The sequence below is a fragment of the Homarus americanus genome, unplaced genomic scaffold (assembly GCF_018991925.1).
Source record: "Homarus americanus isolate GMGI-L3 unplaced genomic scaffold, GMGI_Hamer_2.0 scaffold10373, whole genome shotgun sequence".
NCBI lineage: Eukaryota > Metazoa > Arthropoda > Malacostraca > Decapoda > Nephropidae > Homarus > Homarus americanus.
In genome coordinates this window covers 37,829-60,927 of record NW_024754652.1, presented here as the reverse complement: position 1 = coordinate 60,927, position 23,099 = coordinate 37,829, and the positions used below count along the sequence as shown (strand labels likewise).

The 23,099-nt window shown below is 41.3% G+C and overlaps 2 protein-coding genes across 4 annotated transcripts in view; both read left to right on the top strand.

Annotated features, from left to right (window-relative positions):
• LOC121855885 (zinc finger protein ush-like) overlaps window positions 1-6,842 on the top strand; it is a 48,387-nt gene extending 41,545 nt beyond the window's left edge. For both annotated transcript variants that reach the window (XM_042351055.1, XM_042351054.1), the window contains exon 6: window positions 2,106-6,842. In XM_042351055.1, the coding sequence (XP_042206989.1) occupies window positions 2,106-4,765 (2,660 nt within the window). In that variant the 3' untranslated portion in view covers window positions 4,766-6,842. The remainder of the gene's footprint in view (window positions 1-2,105) is intronic.
• Window positions 6,843-14,053: 7,211 nt separating this feature from the next.
• Window positions 14,054-22,875, top strand: LOC121855893 (ATPase inhibitor mai-2, mitochondrial-like). 2 transcript variants are annotated; one of them, XM_042351064.1, is made up of 4 exons: window positions 14,054-14,317; window positions 18,648-18,786; window positions 22,176-22,274; window positions 22,472-22,616. In XM_042351064.1, the coding sequence occupies exons 1-3, from the start codon at window positions 14,268-14,270 to the stop codon at window positions 22,248-22,250; spliced, it is 264 nt and encodes an 87-aa protein (XP_042206998.1). In that variant the 5' UTR covers window positions 14,054-14,267; the 3' UTR covers window positions 22,251-22,274; window positions 22,472-22,616. The 2 variants fall into 2 exon arrangements, with proteins under 2 accessions (XP_042206998.1, XP_042206997.1); XM_042351063.1 differs by lacking the exon at window positions 22,176-22,274 and having other exon boundaries at window positions 14,063-14,317; window positions 22,472-22,875.
• Window positions 22,876-23,099: the final 224 nt, after the last annotated feature.

Below are 23,099 nucleotides of genomic sequence, written 5' to 3'. Positions count from 1 at the left end.
GACAGCTGCCCTCATGCCTCCACCAAGAAATCAACAGCTTTCTTGACGTTGAACTTCTTCCAAAACTGTTTGACTCGCACTTCATGCTCCGCCAACTCTTGTTCTGGATCCTCGTCCTCGCTCTCGCTATCGGTGCCACTCAGAAGGTTCCGCAATTCATCCTTGGTGTTGGTCAAGTCGTTCAGGGGCCGAAACTTCTTTGCGGAGAAAGCAGCCTTTACGTTACATATAACTCCTGATCCATGGGCTGGATTAACGACGTAGTGTTGGGGGGAAGGAAGACCACTTTTACATTGGGGTGACAATCCAACAGTAGGGGCGAGTGTCCTGGTGCGTTATCAAGGAGCAACAAAATGTTGAATGGAACATTATTTTGCTCGCAGAATTTCTTTACATCAGGAACGAAACAGTCGTCAAACCAGGAGAGGGACAGACCAGTGAACATCCACGCCTTCCTTGAGGTTAGCCAGTGGACATTTAACTTGCTCATGTCCATGTTCTTGTAGGCGTGCGGCTTGCGGGCTGTGTGGATCACCGACAACTTGAGCTTACAGGTACCGGAGGCATTGGTGGTAAACAGAACGGTGATGCGCTCCTTCTGCAATTTCCGGCCCCGACACTTGCTGACAGACTTGACAACGAAGATCTTGGTAGGTAGCTTTTTCCAAAACAGACCGGATTTATCCATGTTGAACACCTGGTCGTCGGTGTCCTGTCCTTCCTCCATAACTTCTCATAAGAACGGAGGAAAATCACTCGCTGCAACACGGTCAGCACTACCACCTTCACCAACAATGTTAATGTTGGTGATCTTTTTCCTCTTCTTAAACCCTTGCAGCAACCCAGAGGAAGCAGTGAAGGGTCTGGGCTCTGCAATTCCCATCTCGTGTGCCACTGCCACGTACAGTTCACGGGCGTACTCTTGAACTGAGCTCGTGTCCACCGCCATGTTCCGTCTTGCATGACGAATCAAGTAGCTCACCAGCAAATTCTCAGTCTTGAGCAGCACCTTGTTTTGGCAGTACTTCACCATTGAAGCACCTGCAGACTTTGTGATGCTCATGTGTTCTTTTGTCTTGGCGGCATCCTTCTTGATCGTCCGGATCATAGACTCGTTCACGCCATGCTGGCGCGCCAGATCAACTTGCCTGGTACCTTTTTCCAACTCCCGCACAATCTTGTACTTAACTTCATAGCTTAAAGCTCGTCGTATCTTCTTAGGCTTGGGGCGGCTTGGGCCAGGTAGTTCAAGGTTTTTCTGTGGTGGGGGTCCAGCGGATGCCATTCTTACGAGATTAGCGGGAAGAATGGAGCTCAGTATACACAGGGTGACTGGGAACAAGGCGACTGACGCGGGTAGCGGCTTCTCTGTGGTGGCAGGGCACGTCATATTACATTAAACCAATCACAGCTAGCGGGGGGAGGGAGGTAAGGATGCGTGGCCCAATCACAGTCTGATACGTCATATGACGTTAGCAATAACGTAACAGCGACCTAATGCGCACCCCTCACTGCTCCGCTTCCCGCGTATGGTCGAGAATGGATCGCTTGAATAAAAAATGGCGTGGAGCGTCTGGACCTCCAGCCGCTCTCCGCGTAAATGACCAAATTTAAAGCCCATATTTAAAGCGTAATTAAAGCATTTCAATTCTGGCAAGGCACCGCGTAAATGACCAAATGCGTTAACCAAAACCGCGTAAATCCAGACTATGCTGTATATATATATTTATTTATTTTGCCTGTGGTATATGAATGATGATAAAGTATGGAATCATCATTTAAAGAGGGACTTTAGCCATGGCTGGGATTGTATTGTAACCTCCTTATCCATACGGAAACTTAGCTTTGTTCTAACCATTATCACTTGTACTGGCCCCTTCTAGGAACACAGCCCTAGTTATAAATAGAGGCAACTTCTTATTGTTTTGGGGAACCATATTAGTATTCAAAATGTTTTATTAAATGGACATATGCAGGACAAAAGTTGTCTGGATACCATGTTGTTTACTGTATCAGACTGAACTTGAGTTAAAAGCTACAAACAATTATATAAATGTTTATTAAATGTATAATAGCCCACATTGTTAATATATTGTTTATTACAGAAAATGATGGTGTTAATAAGGAGTTGAGAACTTCTCCGTCTATTGTGAGTCCTCGAAGTGAAGGTGGAAGTGGAGGGGCTGAAGAAGATGATGCGGGTAGAGTGCTACGATGTCCCCATTGCCCTTACACCACTACACACAAGTTAAGTCTCAATGGACATATGAACATCCATACTAGCCCAGAAGACCTTGCAAAAGCCAGCAACAGTCCACAGGCAGCACCTAACCCTCAGGTCACTTTGGGTGAGACCCGAGCCACAGATAGGTACTGCTCAGACTGTGACATTCAGTTTTCATCAGTCAAGACATTCCGTGTTCACAAAGCACACTACTGTCAGACTCGACACGTCCTAAAAGGTGGAAATAAGAGCCCTGCACGTGAAGAACCAGGAACAGGCACTGGTGCGAACACACTAGCTGGCTTGGTCAGTGCTGCAGCTGGAAGTGGTCAGCCAATCTTAGCTCTTCCTACAAATCCCATCTTATTAGTTCCCTACTCATTAGTAGCAGGAGCACAGCTGCTCCCACCTCATGTACTACCTCAGGCTGGAGCAGCTGTTGTCCTTCCTAATGGTCAAGTACAACCATTATCTCCAGGACACCTACCTGGTCCAGCACCACCCCCGTTACTCTCACCTTCTGCTGCTGCTACTCGGGGTACATCTCCTGCGGCTCATAACCTCCCACCTCAGACATCCCCACAGTCAAATCCCATCTCGCCTCCCAAGCACTCGCCCAAAGATGAATCAAGATTAAAATCTATTAGTGGAGAAACATCAGGAAAGAGACGTGGGGAGGGAGAGTGTCCTCTAGACCTAACTACTAAAAGGCCAAAGCTAACTGTTAAAACAGATCTCCTGAGTGATGAAGAGAAAGAGAATCGAGAAGTCAATGCTCCAAATCCAGCAAAATCACCAGTCCCTAAGTCACGTCCTGGATCATCTCATGGAACTGGGGAGTTTGAGGGAAAGTTGTTGGCATCACCACCTCGACCCTCACCATCTAGTGAAGTGGAGGGCCACTCCACTCCACGTTCTCCCCGCCCAGCTTCTGCAGCCCCTACTGTAGGTTCTCCACGAGGTTTGGCAGATTCTCCGAGACCTTCCACCTCTGCCCGCTCTCCTGGGCAACCGACTCAGGTTCCACCAGGGCTTCCCCAAGTACCTCCTGGTTTTCCAAGCCTTTTAGCAAGTTTAGAGAGTTTAGGTGGTTTATCTCTTGCCAGTCTTCAGGGTTTACAGGGTGTCCCTCCAGAATTAGCTCTAAAACTACTCAATTCTGATTTGCTCATGAATGGTTTGGCACCCATCCCAAATCCCCCAGTTATTGTTAAACAAGGTGAAGCTAAGTGCAATGAATGTAACATTGTGTTTTATAAAGAAGAAAACTTGCAAGTACACAAGAAACATTACTGTGCCGCACGTACCGTAGGTAGAGGTGAAGATGATCGTCGTACAAGTGGCAGTAGAAGTCCTGCTGCTGCTGCAGCTGCAGGTGAAAGTGGAGCTGGCCCTTCCAGACGCTCCCCTACAACCCTACCTGAAGTTGCTGCAGCACCTGCTACCAAGGCTTCTGTTTCTGCTTCAAAAGATACAGCCAAACCAAATAAACCTTTATTACAATTCATCTGTACAGCTTGTGGCATTAAGTTCACTTCACCTGACAATTTGAAAGCACACCAAACATACTATTGTCCTAAACGTGAGGGTGCATCAGGAGACGAAGGTATAACTAAAGGGTTGTGGCGCTGTCCCCGGTGCCGCTGTGCCATGCCCGAGACCTTGCAGGCAGCTCATCAGTGTGTAACGCCATCCCCTGCTCCCTCACATGGTTGGAAGTGTCCTTGTTGTCCCATTATTTCCCCCACTGCGGCAGCTGCTCAGAAACATCTGGAAACTCATGCTGGAATTAAAGGATTTCGTTGTACAATTTGTGGTTACCGTGGGAACACACTACGGGGTATGCGCACACATATCAGAATGCATTTTGAAAAAAGGACCAATGATCTACAAGAAGAAAATTTTATATCATGTATTCTCGACGAAGACGATGGAAGTCGTAGAGCAGCAGAGGCTCGAGGTGTAGCCGATCTGCCACGAGTGATCCTGGAGAACCCAACACTCTCTGCTCTTTTAGCAGAGGGAGCTGCAGATTGCTCTGATCAGCCACTGTCCTGTCACTTTTGTCCTTTTGTGACACCTTTCCGTAACAATTTGGCAAGACATCTGGCTTTGGTGCATAAGGTGGGGTTTGATGCTAAGCTCACACAAGATCTACAAGCATTGCTGGAGGGCCATGTCATGGGAGCCACAGAAGCTTCAGCTACTGGAGAATCAGAGAGACATGACCCTGTAGAGAATGGGAACCCAGTTAGCTCACCTCCACTACCAGCTGTTAAGCTGGAGCCAGAAGTCAAACTTGAAGTAGATGAAGATGATAAAGGTCGCATAGTCCCATCCACACCTCATTCCCCTAAGGATGAGGAATCTACACCAGAGGTTCCAACCAGTGGGTCAGCCAGTAGTAATGGTGCAGATGTTCCACGATACTGCAAAGCTTGTAACATTACTTTCTCCTATATTGAATCTTTCTTGGCACACAAAAGATTCTATTGCTCGAAGCCCGAGTCCAACACACCCCCAGAGACGGCAGTGCAGTGACCCGTACAACACACTTGCATTGGCTCCAGGTGTAAGATGTCCACGGGTCACAGTGGATGCAACATATTGCTTCCTAATGCATTATCTTATTTGAGACAGGCCAAGCTTTAGTTGTACATAGTGTTGGGCCAGGTGGTGACATTTTGCCATATCATATGTACATACTGATGATCGCCTGGTCACAGCATTCTACTAACCTGTGCTAGTTGGTAGTACTGTACTCAGATGTGAAATATACCACAAATATAGAGATTTTGAATAACTATTTATATATATGTTTTATAGTCAATGGCTGTTTACTGAGCAACTAGACTCTTGATGATTTCTTCAACCTGCATGAATAAGTCTGGAGAAAGTGTTATAGCTGAAGACTTTTTATGCAGTAAAGATTTTCCTGTCTTATGACAGTTGGTATTTCTCAGCTGCAATTATTGTATGTTTTCATATATACTGTACAGTACAGTATATGAATATCATACCAACTTTCATGTTAATTACGGAAGAGTGAACTAAGTGCTTAAAGTGAAATACAGTTAGTGTATTTAAGTGAGGGTAAGATACTTACATGGTGAACCATAACTACTCTACCATATAGTGTAAGAAACCTGTGAGTAACCGATGGTAAGAATAATGGTAAAGAGGCTGTCTAGTCGTGTTCTTATTGCCATCAATGGGGTGTTCAACCCAATTTCTTTCAACCGCTCATTTAATATGAAATGGAAAAAAGTGGATGTACTTACAAACTAACTAGAAATTTTGCATTTACATTAGTACTCTCAAATATGTGAACATAAATACTGTACGTTATTCAGTTGATGGGTCCTTTACATGAGTACCTACTTTCCTAAATGTTAATACTGTTGCTTAATATATTCTTAAATTTCTCTTGTCTCCATTGTTTGCTTAGTTGTGTATCATGTTGACTTATTGTCGTTCTAAGTCAATCTTAGGGAAGAATCACCTTTGCGCTGGACCAAACCACATGAGTCACTCTACTACTCATGTGACCGTGTGATAGCTCCATGTGGCATGTATACAAAACCCCCATTGTCTTGTGAATGTTTCATGTATGTATGTATGTGTGTGTGTGTGTGTGTGTGTGTGTGCGTGTGCGTGTGTGTGTGTGTGTGTGTTTACTCATTGGATTTTGCTTCGTGTTAGGCTAATCTAATGGCAGGGAAATTAAATTGGAAGAGCTCATTCAATTTTAATGCAATCCAATACTTTAGGACATTGTCTTGTAAAGTGTTCAATGCTCCACTCCTCTGTGCCACACAAAGTCACAGGCCAATGTAAAGTTTCAAAATTTAATTCATTAATGAATCTGGTATTCACCCTGCAGTGTTATTTATCATTTTCTATGCACAATTACCGGTACCAAGATATTTTCTATATGATGAGTTTCTCATGTGCCAAATTAGGTGTTTTCCTTGCCATCAATCTCTGAAGCTGTACAGTTATTTCCATTCCAGACCTACCCACATGTCTATGACAGGCTAGAATTATTACCTAATGTAATTGTTAATATCTGTTCACTTTGGGTGTGATATGCATGAATGTCATGTTTTGTTACTCATCATAGTGAGTTCAGTACCAGTTTGAAACTTTGAAAATTTGTTTGAGTGTGTTGTTCTCCCAGCAGAGTGGACAAGTTGCTCAACTTTTGTCAGATAAGATTATTGATATGTCTTGATGATAACTGTATGATCATGTTAGGTGGGTCTGTAGTATGGAAGTCAGCCTCTCCTTGTACTTCATCCTTCCTCACCCCTCTTCCACATCCATTTCCATCTCTATACAGAGTACCACATTCCCTTCCACCCCTGACCTCATCCCCTTCCATCCCTATTCCACATTCCCTTCCACCCTTGACCACATCCCTTCCCATCATGTAACATGACCCTTTTCACACTTAAACTAAGTTTTTCCTCACCCGTGTATACTGAATTCTTCCCCATCCATGTACCAATTGTACCATATTCATCACCACCATAGCCCCTCAATGCTAAGTCCTTGTGTACCATAATATCCCCTCTCTGTGTACCATAGTCCTCTGGAGTAAAACCGATGTCCGTTTTATGAGCATTTTCTTACCCAATACTTGGTACACATGATTTCATTATGTGATAAAGAACATTGATTCCAGATTTGACAAGATACACAGTGCCAAGTATAAAGTGTGAACCTTAAATCATATGACGGCAGACGGGTAGGCAGAATGAAAGTGTTGCCTATCACTTGGCACCACCTGTAACTCCTGCCAAAAATATTTCCTAGTGGAACTCATGTTTGGTAAAGTTTTGTTAATGCACACTTTATTGTAACATGAGTAGGTATATCTAGAATTTAAACTGCGAGAACTCGGTTGGTGGTGGCCGAGCGGTGTAACAGCACCTTTGCTTTATATAAATACACCCCGATGAATAACACCAAGCTATTCATCAAATTATTCAACATGTGATTCACTATGTTGTTTATGACTAGATCACTGAGGTTGCATCCATCACGGGGGTTGAGCTAGGGTCAGCTGATTCAGTAAACTCCGCTCTCTCTTGCCCCAGAGAGGGGCAGTTCACTTCATACCACTAGACAGGGGATTTCACACTTAACAGAAGTGTTATCTCAAAGTGATATTCACAACACTTCCTTGGAGAAACTCACAATATATTCTCTCAGATTATCGGCCATTTTTTTAAACACTCAGGGCAGCAAGTCCGAAGAGCAATCCCGAATGTCAGGTCACCATTTGGTAACCTGACAAACGGATTCGTCAAACTCGAATATCAATCCCGAACATCGGGTTACTATTTAGTAACCCGAATGCATCAACTCGAGAGGGTTGGTACGCCTTATCCAAGATAAATGTAAATTAACAGGTCATCCGCGCACCAAAATCAAAGCAGAACATGAGCCATGAAGAAGATAAAAATAAAACAAAATCTAATATCTATAATCTATATACAGTGAGTTCTGCTATAACGCGTGTTTTGATAACGCGAATTTGCTCTAACGCGATTTTTTAATTAGGAACGATATTTGTTTAACGCGAACGCTTGTTTGCTATAACGCGATTTTTGCTTACTATTTCTCCAATTTTGTGGTATTAACTGTGAATATGGTAAAGAAGAATATCTCCAAGAAGCGTTCTTGTGATAGAATTCCCGGTGATGATCGTAAAAGAAAGGATATAACACTTGAAGAGAAGCTCGATTTTATCAACCTCAAAATCACCCTTCTCCCCCATCAAGTAAAGTGTTACATTTACTGTATGATTTCATTATTAGATATGAATGTAACATTTATTTAGACTGTGCTATCCTTTGTGTTAGGCTAACTACTAAATTTTTTCGATTTCGAGTAATCTGCACCTAACCCTATTTTCTCCATAAGCCCTGTTATTTCTATTACGCGATTTTCTATAACATGATATTTTATAAGAACACAATTATCGCGTTATAGCAGAACTACCTGTATATTGTGGTAACTATTGTATATAAGATAAATTACTTTTGATAATAGTTTACAAGCTTGTTGCATAGCTATTACAAAGAATTTCTTTAAGAAATTTGTCCATTGTACATTTAACTTTTGTTTATTGTTGTTCCATTGATTAAGATAGGACTGACACGATTTAAATTGAGTGATTGAAAACATCAGTAATAAATTTTGTCACTTTTTCTAACCCTTATTTCGAACATTTCATCTAAAAAAAACATTTTACATAACCTAATCTAAACTTACAAATATTGGTATACCTAAACACAACTGGAACAACAACAACAACAACAACCCGAACAATGAAATATAGCAGGAGAAAATTTTTTCCTAGGTAATTATCAGCTTGGGCCACGGATGACATTTATTGTAAACTATTACATTAGCATCTACCTAGTACATTTGGCTCATCTTATATCTTCCCTATATAATATATTGGCAAATGGAAATTGCATTACATCTATCTATTACAAACAAAAGTGCGTTACTTATCATACTGGAAGCTATACGAGGGTGGTTGTAGGAATGCAATGCTTTGTAAAATTGGAGAAGGGCGATGGGGAGACGAAAAATATTCCGAGTTGAAGGTACGACGTCACAGGGGTACATGGCGGTCTCTTAAAACTATATATTGTACATTTCCATCGTAACTGGTTATTAGGATATTTAAATATTTGTTTTCTTTATTATCTCATCTTAATTTACATGTATTGTATTTCAGAGACGTTTTCTATTCATATATAACTATGTAGTTTGAACATTCAGGATAAGTCTTTTGGGTGCCTACCCACACCCGAGGACTTATCCCGAACTTTCCAATAATATTGTCGGACTACCAAACGGTAACCCGACAAAATTTGGTTAAAAAAAATGGATTACGGCTCGGTGGGGGGGGGTCACTTCCGGGTTACTAATAAGTAACCAGAATGTTTAAAAACGGCCGTATATCTGTGTATATACCTGCTTTCAGCATTAAAACAGAAAATGACAAGAAGTGTTTACATTAAGCTCTGCCACTTCAGAGTTCCATAACTTAAAACAATTAGTGTGATACCAAAACAGCTATCACACATGGCTTTAATTAAGCAATGCCCATTTTTGGAGGACCTGCCACTCATTCTTATCGCTCCCCTGCCGCCGTTAATCGCCCGTAAGGCGTTTGCCACCACTCATTCTTATCGCCCCCCTGCCGCCGTTAATCGCCCGTAAGGCGTTTGCCACCACTCATTCTTATCGCCCCTGCGCCCGTTAATCGCCCGTAAAGCGTTCCGCCCTCTTTCTTTATTGCCCCTGCGCGTTAATCACCCACTAAGGTCGATTGCCGCCACTCATTTTATTGCCCCCTGCGCCGTTAATCGCCCCGTAGGTCGATTGCCGCCAATCATTCTTATTGCCCCTGCACGCGTTAATCGCCCGTAAGGCGTTGCCGCCACTCATGTCAGTGGGTACCTGGGGTGTCAGAGGTGTACCTGGGAGTACACCTCTGACACTCAACACTCCTGACATTACACCTCTGACACTCCCAGGTACGTCCAACACTCCCAGGTACACTTCTGACACTCCCAGGTACATCTGACCTCCCAGGTACACCTCTGACACTGCCAGGTACACCACTGACACTCCCAGGTGCACCTCTGACACTCCCAGGTACACTCTCATACTCCCAGGTACACCTCTGACACTGCCAGACACTCCCAGGTACACCTCCGATACTCCTGGTACACCTCTGACCTCTGGTACCTCTGACACTCCCAGGTGCACCTCTGGCACTCAGGTACACCTCCTGACACTCTCAGGACCACCTCCGACACTCCCAGGTACACCTCTGACACTCCCAGGTATACCTCTGACACTCCCAGGTATACCTCTGACACTCCCAGGTACACCTCTGACACTCCCAGGTACACCTCTGATACTCCCAGGTATACGCTGACACTCCCAGGTACACGCGTGACACTCCCAGGTACACGCTGACACTCCCAGGTACACCCCTGACAATCCCAGGTTCACATCTGACACTCCCAGGTACACCTCAGACACTCCCAGGTACACCTCTGACACTTCCAGGTACACCCCTGACACTTCCAGGTACACCTCTGACACTCCCGGTACACCCCTGACCTTCCAGGTACACCCCTGACACTCCCAGGTACACCTCTGACCCTCCCAGGTACCTCAGCTCCCAGGTACTTCTCTGACACTCCCAGGTACACCTAACACTCCCAGGTACACCCCTCTGACCTCCCAGGTACACTAACACTCCCAGGTACACCTCTGACCTCCCAGGTACACCACTGACACTCAGGTACACCTCAGACACTCCCAGGTACACCTCTGACACTGCCAGGTACACCTCTGACACTGCCAGGTGCGCCTCTGACACTCCCAGGTACACCTCGATACTCCCAGGTACACCTCTGACACTCCCAGGTACACTAACACTCCCAGGTACACCTCTGACACTCCCAGGTACACCACTGACACTGCCAGGTACACCTCAAACACTCCCAGGTACGCCGCTGACACTCCCAGGTACACCTCTGACACTTCCAGGTACACCTCCGACCTCCAGGTACACCCTCAAACCTCCCAGGTTCACTTCTCACACTCCAGGTACAACTCCGACACTCCCAGGTACACCTCTGACACTCCCAGGTACACCTCCGGCCTCCCAGGTTCACCTCCTGACCTCCCAGTGCCTCTGACCTCCCAGGTACACGCTGACACTCCCAGGTACCACGCTGACACTGCCAGGTACACCTCAGACACTCCCAGATGCGCTGACACTCCCAGGCACACCTCTGACACTTCCAGGTACACCTCTGACACTGCCAGGTACACCTCTGACACTGCCAGGTACACCTCTGACAATCCCAGGTACACCTGTGACACTCCCAGGTACACCTCCGACACTTCCAGGTACACCTCCGATAATCCCAGGTACACCTCCGATATTCCCAGGTACACCTCCGATACTCCCAGGTACACCTTTGAGACTCCCAGGTACTCCACTGGCCTCCCAGGTACACCTCTGACACTCCCAGGGACTCTCTGATACTCCCAGGTACACCTCTGACACTCCAGGTACACCTCAGATACTCCCAGGTACACCTCCGATACTCCCAGGTACACCTCTGACACTCCCAGGTACTCTCTGACATTCCCTGGTTCACCTCTGGCACTCCCAGGTACACCTCTGACACTCCCTGGTACACCTCCGACACTCCCTGGTACACCTCCCGACCTCCCAGGTACACCTCTGACCTCCCAGTTACCTCCGTCACTTCCAGTTACACCCTGACACTCCCAGGTACACCCCTGACACTCCCAGGTATACCCCTGACCTCCAGGTACACCTCCTGACACTCCCAGGTACTCCTGTGACACTCTCAGGCTCCTGTGACACTACCTGGTACTCCTCTGACACTCCCAGGTACACCTCAGACACTCCCAGGTACACCTCCAGACACTCTCAGGTACACCTCAGACACTCAGGTACACCTCTGACACTCCAGGTACACCTCTGACACTCCCAGGTACACCCTGACACTGCCAGGCACACCTCTGACACTCCATGTACACCTCCGACACTCCCAGGTACACCTCCTGACACTCCATGTACACCCCTGACACTCCCAGGTACACCTCCGACACTCCCAGGTACACTTCTCACACTCCCAGTTACACCTCCGATACTCCCAGTTACACCCCTGACACTCCCAGGTACACCTCTGACACTCCCAGGTACACCTCTGACACTACCAGGTACACCTCTCACACTCCCAGGTATTCCACTGACCTCCTGGTACACCCTGACACTCCCCAGGTACTCCACTGACCCTCCCAGGTACACCTCAGACACTCCCAGGGACACCTCAGACACTCCCAGGTACACCTCAGACACTCCCAGGGACCTCAGACACTCCCAGGTACTCCACTGACACTCCCAGGTATTCCACTGACCTCCCTGGTACACCTCAGACACTCCCAGGTACACCCCTGACACTCCCAGGTACACCTCTGACACTCCCAGTTATACCTCTGACACTCCCAGGTACACCCCAGACACTCCCAGATACACCTCCGACACTCCCAGGTACACCTCCGACACTCCCAGGTATTAGCCCACCCAGGCATAGATCACAGAGTTGCCAACTCGGATTTTCAAATTTCGCTAGGCTGGTACCTAAAAGTAGCTAAATGTCGCTAAATCTTCCATGGAAAGTCGCTAGCTATTATTCCTCCCCTTCAGTAATTTGATGCAAATAATATTTTCATAATGCCGACTATAATGGACGGAGTATAAATAAAATGCATTATGTAAATTTTTCAGATTTTCTGTGAAATGTGGCGCAAGAATATTGCATATTATCCCAGAACACTTTGATCTTTTTAACTTGAGTTCACTGCCTGCCTTGCTGTCACTAAAATATACTTTACACACTTCACTTAAGTGTTCTACCACACGAATAGAACAATGTTCAGCTACAAACATGACCAGAGTTCCCTGCACTTTTTTTGCTTCACCAAGTTTCTTGAATGGTAAAATTGTCTGTCTCTGCACTAAACGGCTCTTCTGCTTTCTTGTGTTTTTAGTGTTTTTGTGTTTTTCAATGTCGCACAACTTAGCAGACAAAGTACACTTGCAAAATTTACAAAATCCTTTTTTATTATCTCCTGGCACCTCCAGAAGCCAATTTTTGTATCTGTCATCTCTGAGCCATTCCTTCCTAAATCGCTGCGAATACTGTGGCTTACCCACTTTCTATTGGGACTATGAAGGGTTCAAATTAATAAACAGCATGCAAACAAGCGGAAACTTTCCTTGATGGTTTTTGGCAAAGCGGGTGAACAGTGTCGGGGCAACTGTATGGAGTCTATGGGTCACCCATGGTGGACGCGGATGACAAGTTTGGAACCACGCAAGCTTGATAGAATTAATTCTATAAGATGTTTTGCTTATATTCTTTAAAATTTAGCGTATTAATGAAATTCATATTGCATATCTGACAAAAAGGTAAGTCACCCAGGTACTACAAAGGCGAAGGTAACAGACAAATAAATGACAACACGGCAACATTAGCCATGGACGGGCTGACATCAAGTGATCAGGAAATAGAGGTGTCCCTCCTTCTGTACCACGACCCGTTCAAATGTATTAAACTTTTCTGATTATTTATTATCCCTGTAACCCCGTTGCTATATATTATGGCTCGAAATTAGGAAAACTGAGTTTTCATGGACAGTCCAACTGTCCAAAAGTACCCAGAAAGTCGCTAGATTTCTGTGGATATCTCTAGAGTCGCAAATCGCTCTAAATGTCGCTAGAAAAAAACAAAAAGCTCTAGATCTAGCAAAAGTTGGCAACTCTGATAGATCACTGTAGTAATAATAATTATAATAATAATTATTCATAGTAAATAATTTTTTTAATAAAAATACACCAAAATAAAATAATAATAATAATAATAATAATAATAATAATAATAAAATTAATAATAATAATAATAATAATAATAATAATAATAATAATAATAGCAATAATATTGTAATAATAAAATAATAATAATAAAGAAATACAAGAATGAAAAAAAAGATCAAAAGTGAGAAACACGATCTAGACCTATGAATTATTATTATTATTTTTATTATATTTTCCACCCCCAGGCCCCAATGTGGGTCAGTGATCTATGCCCGGGTGAGCTAACACACATTAAAAAAATAACCATTCTGAAAACCGAACTACCTCTGGCCAAGGCCGCCCAGGTCTTGTATTGTTAAAGAGCCTTTGCCAGTCTCCAGACCATTTGAACAGCTCACGTAGGTCTTTCTTCATTATTGCAATATCATCTTAACTTCCCAAATATCTATACAGTATAGCTATCTAACAAATAATTAAATGTGGCGGTGAAGGAGTTCTCATAAGAGATTAAAAAATAAATCCGGGTTTGTCAGTCGACCAGTCAGCGGGGTCAGTCAGCTGCTGCCTACCACTGGTTGAGGGAACATGGCGCTCAGGGCTACCACCGTACTGCGTCTCCGTTCACCCATTGCTTTGTGAGTACAGTCATGTCACTTATTGGAATCCCTACAACCTGTAAATGATTTGATGATTATTTTTTTACAGCTTTGGTCGGTGAGTTTGTAAGTTAATGGTGTTGTAAAACTACGATGACTAGGAATTTTATTATCAACAAACCGGTGAAGTTGTAATTCACATGTTATCGCTTGTCATCTTTGTTCTATTATACTGAAATGTATAATAAAACGTGACTGTGGATATCCGGCAGTACGGGAACGAAAAGCTGTAAATAAGTTGTTAAATATTGTACAATGACTTAGGGATTTCTTAGCCACCACCCTTCCCTTCCCCATAAGATAATCAGAGAAAAAATAATAAGTTAAATATTTCGGCAGTGTCTGAGAGAACTACTACTACTAATTCTAATACACTTTTCATCTGTGGCATATCCATCAGAAATTTATATTTTTTGAGTATTTTAAAAGATAAAGTTACCAACAATATTACTTGGGTAAATGTCCTGATGAACACCCCTTTGAAGCTTAAATTTTCTTTTTCCTAAGATTTTTAGTGAGATTCATTTGAGTAACATCCATTTCTGTCGGAAATCTCTCGTACGTTGACAATGAGCTGAGGTTCTCGGGCCATTTTGAGAAGTAGGTAAATCAGGCAATTAAATTACTAGGTCTTATAAGAAGGTCGTTAACATATCTAGAAAGTCCGTCCCTAATAACAGTCTTGAAGAGTGAAGTGCTTCCCCGTCTGGAGTACTGTCACCCCGTCTGGTCCCCGAGATATTTTAAGCTTCAAAAGTAACTCAACCTAACCTAACTTAATTAAACCTAACCTAACCTAACGGGAGCTTTGTGACCGACCAAAGTAATTACTTTAAAAAAAAATCAATATTTCGACAGAGTTATTTCCGACATGTTTATAGAAGAAAAGTTGCTTAGAATTGTATAAGGTAAGTGGGTATTATTTTACTTTTGGACAACACGGGAATCTTAAGAATTTTATCTTTGTAATCAATAGTTTAGACTATTCTAAGACACTTTTCTTCTGTGACGTTGCCGGGTGGTCAGGGGAGGACGGAGTCCGCCGGTTGGGAGGTTAGGTTAGGTCAGGTCATTTACAAGGGAAACATCACAGAAGAAAAGTGTCTTAGAATAATCTAAACTATTGATTACAAAGATAAAATTCTTAAGATTCCCGTGTTGTCCAAAAGTAAAAATTTACTGGTAAGTTAGTATTGTTGTGCGTGACTTGGGTGGTAATATGGAAAAACACCATATGTTGTTTAAAGGGGGCAGGGCTTTGAAGTAGAGGGAAAATGTGGGGTAAAATACTAAAAATAATGCCAAACAAACCTTTGAAAACCTGACAAAACATTCCTAACTTGTAAAAATTGGGTCCGACTAATTACCCAAATGTACCCAAATGTAGCCAAATATAGCCGGAATGAAGTCAAATAATGGTCCTAGATGAATAAATTGGACTGCCAATCACTTCTCGACTAGTATTTGGTGTCAGAAAGTCACAAAAAATTGGAAAACTTACTTTAATCTGAGTTAATAGATTGCGTGCATGTACCGACGGAGCGAGGAATTACCCAAATGTACCCAAATGTAGTCGCAATGAAGTCAAATAATGGTCCTAGATGAATAAATCGGACTGCCAAGCACTTCTCGACTAGTATTTGGTGTCAGAAAGTCAAAAAAAAATGGTAAACTTAATTTAATCTGAGTTAATAGATCGAGTGCATGTACCTAACCTAACCTCGACTAGTATTTGGTGTCACGAAGTCACAAAAAAATGGTAAACTTAATTTAATCTGAGTTAATAGATCAAGTGCATGTACCTAACCTAACCTAACACAACACAACTCAGATTAATTTAAGTTTACCAATTTTTTTTTTACTTTGACACCAAATAATAATCGAGAAGTGATTCACAGCCTGAATTACGCTTGTACGACCATCATTTGACTTCATTGCGGCTACATTTGGGTAATTCCTCGCTCCGTTGGTACATGCACGCGATCTATTAACTCAGATTAAAGTACGTTTTCCAATTTTTTGTGACTTTCTGACACCAAATACTAGTCGAGAAGTGATTAGCAGTCCGATTTATTCATGTAGGACCATTATTTGACTTCATTGCGGCTATATTTGGTTACATTTGGGTACATTTGGGTAATTAGTCGGACCGGTAAAAGTTTTAAGAATTGATTTTGAGTTTATGGATCCATTTTCATCTAAACATCGAAAACAAAACCAACACAGTACAGAACTGTACTAAAAACCGAAAGCACCACCACCACCTACTAAATACCTGAATCATGAATATGGTAAAAAATTTATAGTTTTAGAATTTTTAAAGGTTAGGAAACTTTAGGGGAGGTTATCTTTTTTTAATCCCACATTTTCCCTCTACCTCAAAGCCCTGCCTACTTTGAACAAGTAATATTATTGGTAATTTTATCGATTAAAATACTCAAAAAATTAAATTTCCGACGGAAACGCTATAGAAAAGTGTCTTGGAATTGTCTAAACTACTGATTCCAAAACTTAAACACCCAGAATTTGCTACATGGCCGAAACGATAAATTTACCCTTACAGTATTTGGATATCTGGTACCGTACTAATGAAGTCAAATTTGTTGAAGCATCATGGTATAATCTTTTGTTTTTAGTGGACGTGAGAATACCCTTGTACCGAGTGGGTCGGTTGTAAACAGACGGACGATGCACTGTGACTGCACTTTTCAGAGGAGTATAGTATTTACAGTAAATAATTAATTCTTTGCATATATAGCACGTAGATAAATAATTTTAATGCCGTGTGATCAGTTTTGGTATTATTGCAGTTTCGGCCAATACACGGCCAACTGTTTTAACCATCCCCAACCTTTAGGTCTCCTTATATGGAGTATTTCTAACCCCATTTCAACTCGGAGGCAAAGAATAATAATGTCAGAAATGAATTTTAAAGTTTTTCCATACGTTTTTTTTTTCCGGGGACTCTAAAATGGGTACTGTACTTTTCCCCAGAAGTAAAGGTCAAATTTAATTAAATCACACCAAAATACGCAGGATAAGCTGATTTCTAAACTATTGGCAGAAACTGCAATTTTACCCAGTTTTCCACCTTGTTTTACCCTGCAATTTCTCTCATCCTTTATGGAATTTCTAACATATCGGTAATTAGAACTGCTTTTATGGACTCCGGTAGTTTAGACTCTCGGAAAACATTCCCTAACACCCAGAAACGTTCTGGGGATGTGGGCTAGTGTAAGATGTGTAGTTTAGACACTCGGAAGCATTTTACAGTAACCAGAAAAATTCCGTATCCCCGGAATTTTTCTGGGTTTGGGAAAGTCGTCTGGTTACCCGGAAATCTCTCCTCCCCAGAAGTGCTCTGCACCAATTGTTGAGGCAGCGGGATATTTTAGTACAGTATTTCTGTTCACCCAAAATCCGAACACCGCCCTTAAAATCCTGTAAGTCACTACTCACTATCATGTTTTAATATTTACAATTATCACACTTACAGTATGTGCAATGAAAGCTTTTTGGCAGCGGCTGGAAAAAAGTACATAAATAACATTTGTTTTTATACAAATTATTAAAATAAATTAGTACTGTACTGTACTGTACTGTACACCTTTACAGTTTATGGATATAATGAACACTCGTTGCTCAGAACTCAGGAGATGAATCAGAATAACCTAACAGCCAACTTCATGTTTGCTTTGTTTGTGGACACCAAAACAAAGTACAGCCCAACGAAGTTGTCAGCCTTGCACTACCAGTGTAAAAAGCTGTGGTTGATTGATATACTGTTTGCAATAATCATCATGTGCATAAATACTGCACATTGATGACAGTAATGTGTGCTCACCAATGTGTCAAGGGTTCTTTCCATAGAAATAAGAGAAAGTGAAGGCCAAAAAATTTTATCTGTAAATTATTGTTATCTGCACCTTTGTCATGTCCTTGACAATTCTGTATGTCATGCCATAGACCTTTAGTAGAATTACATGAATAAAATTACAGTACTGTACATGTGTTAATTTTTTCTAGTTTTTGAGTGAACCAGTATTTTCATGTATGTTATGAGTCCTTTAGTAAAACAAAAATATTATGTAGTTGTGTTTGGTGTAGTACTGTATTTATTCATCACCAACTCAAAGAAATACAAAAATCAGTCAATTTCTCCCCATATTCTCTTATTTTTCTTTATTACAGTAATCTCATTTAATCCACTGAATTATACTTTGTGTTCTTATATTGTATCAATATTTTTTCCTAAGAAATTCATATGAATAATTGTGTTGGTACACATTATCTGATGATCATTTTGCAGGTGTGTGAGAGGCATGTCAAAGGGTGAGCCTGGTTCAGGTTCTGGTCAAGGTGGTGGTACTGGTGGAACAATCAGGGATGCTGGCGGTTCCTTTGGTAAGAGGGAGGCAGCCCAGGAGGAGCAGTATTTCCGTAAACTGGTGAGTTTGAGTTAGAGTACCGTACGTGTTATGATATATTTTGTTCTATTTTATTTTTTTCTTGCTTGTTTCGGCCATATAACAGCAGCTATGGGAGTGCTTGATTTTTCTGCATCTTCATCTGTTGGAGTGATGATCCATTTGTTTACAGACACTTTATTTGTTCCACCTCTCTCTTCAAGTGCAATAAAACTACTGTACTGTTCTGCATCTATAAATGAGCCATCACCAAAATCTTAGTCGATTCATGATATCCCTGAGGAAAACTCTCCATTAAGATATGGAAAGTAGCCAAACAATTCAGGGTTTCATTGTACAGTACATAATATAATCTGTGACCATAATGCAAAAATAAGGAAGCAAAACTCGTGTGATAAACTATAGCATTTGTATTAAAAAACTATATACTGTATAATAAAAATGCAACTAACCATAAATAATTGACCATTTTTTGGACATAAATGTTTTTATGAGCACCTTGCAACTCCAGTACTGTCCATCCACCCAGGTGAATCCAGGTAACTGAACCAGTGAACAATAAAGATATAGAATTCTAAGAGAAAGGGTGGAGTTCAGAAGGAAAGAAATATTTGGAGTTTTGGATATTGTCGGTGACAAACGAGGGTGGGTGAAGGGAGGGCAACTGACTGAACAAAGACACCGGCTGGTGCTGTTGGCTGGCTTCAAGGCATTTTTTTTAAATATTTGAAGCTAGCCTATAGTGAAATTACAGTGATGTGGAATTTTCAGTTCCTCAGAGATTGTCCATGTTCTATTTTTTCCTTTTAGCACAGCTAAACTCCGTTCAGCACAGCTAACTCAGTTCTGTACTTTGGTGTTTGTTTGAGGTCAGTGTGAAAGCAAAATAAAGGCAAACAATAGACAGAGTGTAGAGAGCACACCCAGCCTGATGTTTGAGCCAGCACTGTTGTTGTCTCATGCCATGTAAACAGCGGGAATTCAGGTTGACACAATAACTCTTCAGGAGTTGAACTTCCCCTCTCCCTCTTCCAGTAGAGAATGTATCTCCAATTATGTAAAGGGAGTCTGTGTATGTGTACAGTAATGTACTGTATTTTGTTATATATGCTGACCAAGTGTTTCATACTTATTCACTTTGTTTTAAATCTCACCCAGTTTGTCTGTAAAGTACAATATAGGTATGAAGTTGCTATTACACTCTAAAATATTGCATGCATTTCATTTATTATTTTCCTAATTGTCACCCAAACTAGAAGTGACTAAAATTACTATTAAAAACACTTTTTTTGTAACATTGTGGCATTTTTGAAATTTTTAATTTCTCAGAAATTGAATTACAGTACAGGGGATGCAGGCTTTATTTATTCTTTCTCAAAACCACTCCAATGTAATACAACCCTGTGTCCTCAAAACTAAATTTATAACCAGAGACAGAATCCACTTGAAGGATGAAACATGGGTTATGGTATGGAACAACTGTCAGAGCCAGGTCAAGTAGAACATTTAGAAGACAGAACTTGTTAACTATATGATCAAGGGTTTATTTGTTGACTGTCTACCCTGTGTAGTCCATGCTAGCAAAGTGGTCATAAATTTAGGTTTGAGGACACTCCAATGTGATACAACCCTCTCCACTACATACATACATAACATACAGCCATGTTACATAGTAAATTGGGGTCTACCAGTATATTCTGCATGCTGGTTAATTGCATGACAGTGTGTGTGAGCTATACAAAGGTACTGTACAGTGACACCTCGATATAATGGACTTTCCTCTCCATATAGTCTATTAAATAGAGGCTAATTAGGATTGCTGGAAATAAAGAGGAATAACAAGTGTTTGTAGACCTTTGATACAGTAAAGGTGGTTCTGAAACACACTAAATAACAGTATCTAATAGTGCAGGGTCACCGAGGGGGTTGAGAAGGTTGTGTAACTTTGAAACTTTTTAAGTGGCTTGATCTGAAATATGGAAACCAAACCCACCTTAAAAGACAGATCACTTAATATTAAAAAAGGTTTTATGCTCACTGGTATCCTCTTATTTGCTTTCCTTCACTGCCTTAATGCAATAACATATATCATTATGCTCCCCTACCAGAACAACCTAGTACAGTACTGTATCCCCGTCAGTAGCACATCCTTTACCATAAACAATTGTACTGTACATTATTTCCTCCTGTACACACACACACATGTACTGCTTCTTGGATAAAAAGTTTTCTTTTCTGAAATTTTAAATGGCTTTGGCAGACTGTAGAAATGAACTGGGTAGCCAGGTTTGCACATCATGGGTCTTAGAGATTCACCAGATTGACCAATCTTAAGCAGTCAATCAATGAAGAGGAGATACTCAGGTCTGAGGTTTGGCAACAATGGCATTTCACCCTAAACACTTGTCTACTCCTCAGTTTTATATCTTTCCAGACCCTGTTATTAATTTCACACAACCATATCAGTCTCTGCCTTGTCCTGACCTTCAGTTTTACCCATTTTTACCATCCCTATTTATACAGCCAAATTATTTCATTATCTTATTCTAAAAAAATTTAGTTCAGTATTTCTATCATGGCTGTGTCCAATCTTAATACTTCATGTAATTTTATGTCAGTAGTAGTTATCTTTTAGCATTTTCTACTAACTGTTCTAGATTTCTTTTGGTGTCTCTTAAGAGTTTCCATTCCTTTGACCCATACAACAGTACCTTACGTAGGATCTCACGTTTTAAGTAAATAAATGTTTCTTCTCAGACCTTCAGACTTAAGAAAGGTTGTTTTTGCTGGACTTATATGAATTGTTTTAATTTCTTTCACTTCTATCATTGTAACTTGCATTTCTTTTCAAGTGCACAGAATTTTCCACCTATTTTGTTCCTCTTTGCCTATCATGAATTTTTTTTTTAGGATTTATTTTTAATATAGAAACAGCCATTACTTGCATCTCTATAGCAATAACTCCTTGCCTGTGTTTTTGCCTTTTCTCGCTAATCTTGCACAAAAATCTCTCTAATCCTGCCCTGCTTCATGATCTAACTGGGGTGACAGAGTTCTATAGTATTGTATCTTGCATTTCCAATTGGGAAACTTAAATTTAATTGAAAACAATATTATCCAGTCCATTTACTAATTTACCAATACAGTACTGTACATCTAGAGTGTGGGGTGCCTTTGAAAATTAGTTTAAATAGTCTTTTCTTGATTTTCTTTTTATAATACTGCATCTTGTTACCAGCATAGTTACTGTAATGCACGCTTGGATGGATATTTATACATAAACAGTATATATATATATATTTTTTAAACCGATCTTCCATCGCTTAAACTATGAACTTGCTTTTGGCTTACATCGCTAGGCAGTTGTAATACTTTTGTCACTGTTAAATACTGCATATGCTTATGGCCAGCAAGAAGACCAGTTGAAGGACCTTAAGGGGAAGACGACAGAGAAGGAAAAGGGCACCACAAAAGACAACAAGTGATGACAATGATCTTCTGGCTTCTTAGTAGGTGTTCTTGCAGCATGTGCATTCAACCATGGTGGTTTTTTTATCCAAGGTTCTTTTTCTTTACATAAGTTTTGTGTGCTGGACTTTCAAAATACTTAAAAAATATACAGTATATATTAAAATTGCATTTTTAATTTATACGTCCAGTTTTGGTAATCGATTACTGGAAATTTATGGCTACATTTTATTTGCAGCAACATCAACAGCTGGAAAAAATGAGGCAGGGACTTAAGCAAGAAGTAAAGTTTCATGAAGACCAGATCAAGGCTCATAAAGATGCTATCAAGAGACATCATGAGCGTTTGGATGATCTTAAATGAGTTGCAGGAATATAGAAAATAAAAAAAATGCAGTTTGTTTGCTCTTAATCATAAGTGTATCATACTTAAAACACAGCTAATCTCTGAGCAATGGTTGAATTTTATTTTAGCAGTTGTGCTGGATGTAGTTCAGTGGACATTTAATTTCATTTGGTTAAAGGCTCCTTTGTATCAAGTAAAACTTAAAGCAAATCAGTGCACTGTTGTAAATATTGTGTGAATGTATTGGAGATTATTGGCTAGTGAAAAATATTTGTAATAAAGGATGCCTAAGTGAAGCAAAGTTTCAACTTCCCTTTAACTATTCAGCACTAGTTGTGTCTGCACTGTACATCTGTTTTATTATGCTGGTGTCAGTGTCTTCCACAAACTGTGGGGAGATCACTTGATCATACACACACTCCTGGACTTGAGTAAGAGTTATGTTTCTGGAACCATTATGTAACTGATCTTACTCAGTAACCATAAGTGGATTCCCTACACAACAACAGTACATTAGATC

Excerpts from the sequence above, each read along its gene's own strand:
- LOC121855893 (XM_042351063.1), top strand. The coding sequence starts at position 14,268 with ATGGCGCTCAGGGCTACCACCGTACTGCGTCTCCGTTCACCCATTGCT. Across the intron at positions 14,318-18,647 it reads CTCCGTTCACCCATTGCTTT|GTGTGTGAGAGGCATGTCAA; the intron begins GTGAGTACAGTC and ends ATCATTTTGCAG. Across the intron at positions 18,787-22,471 it reads AGCAGTATTTCCGTAAACTG|CAACATCAACAGCTGGAAAA; the intron begins GTGAGTTTGAGT and ends TTTTATTTGCAG.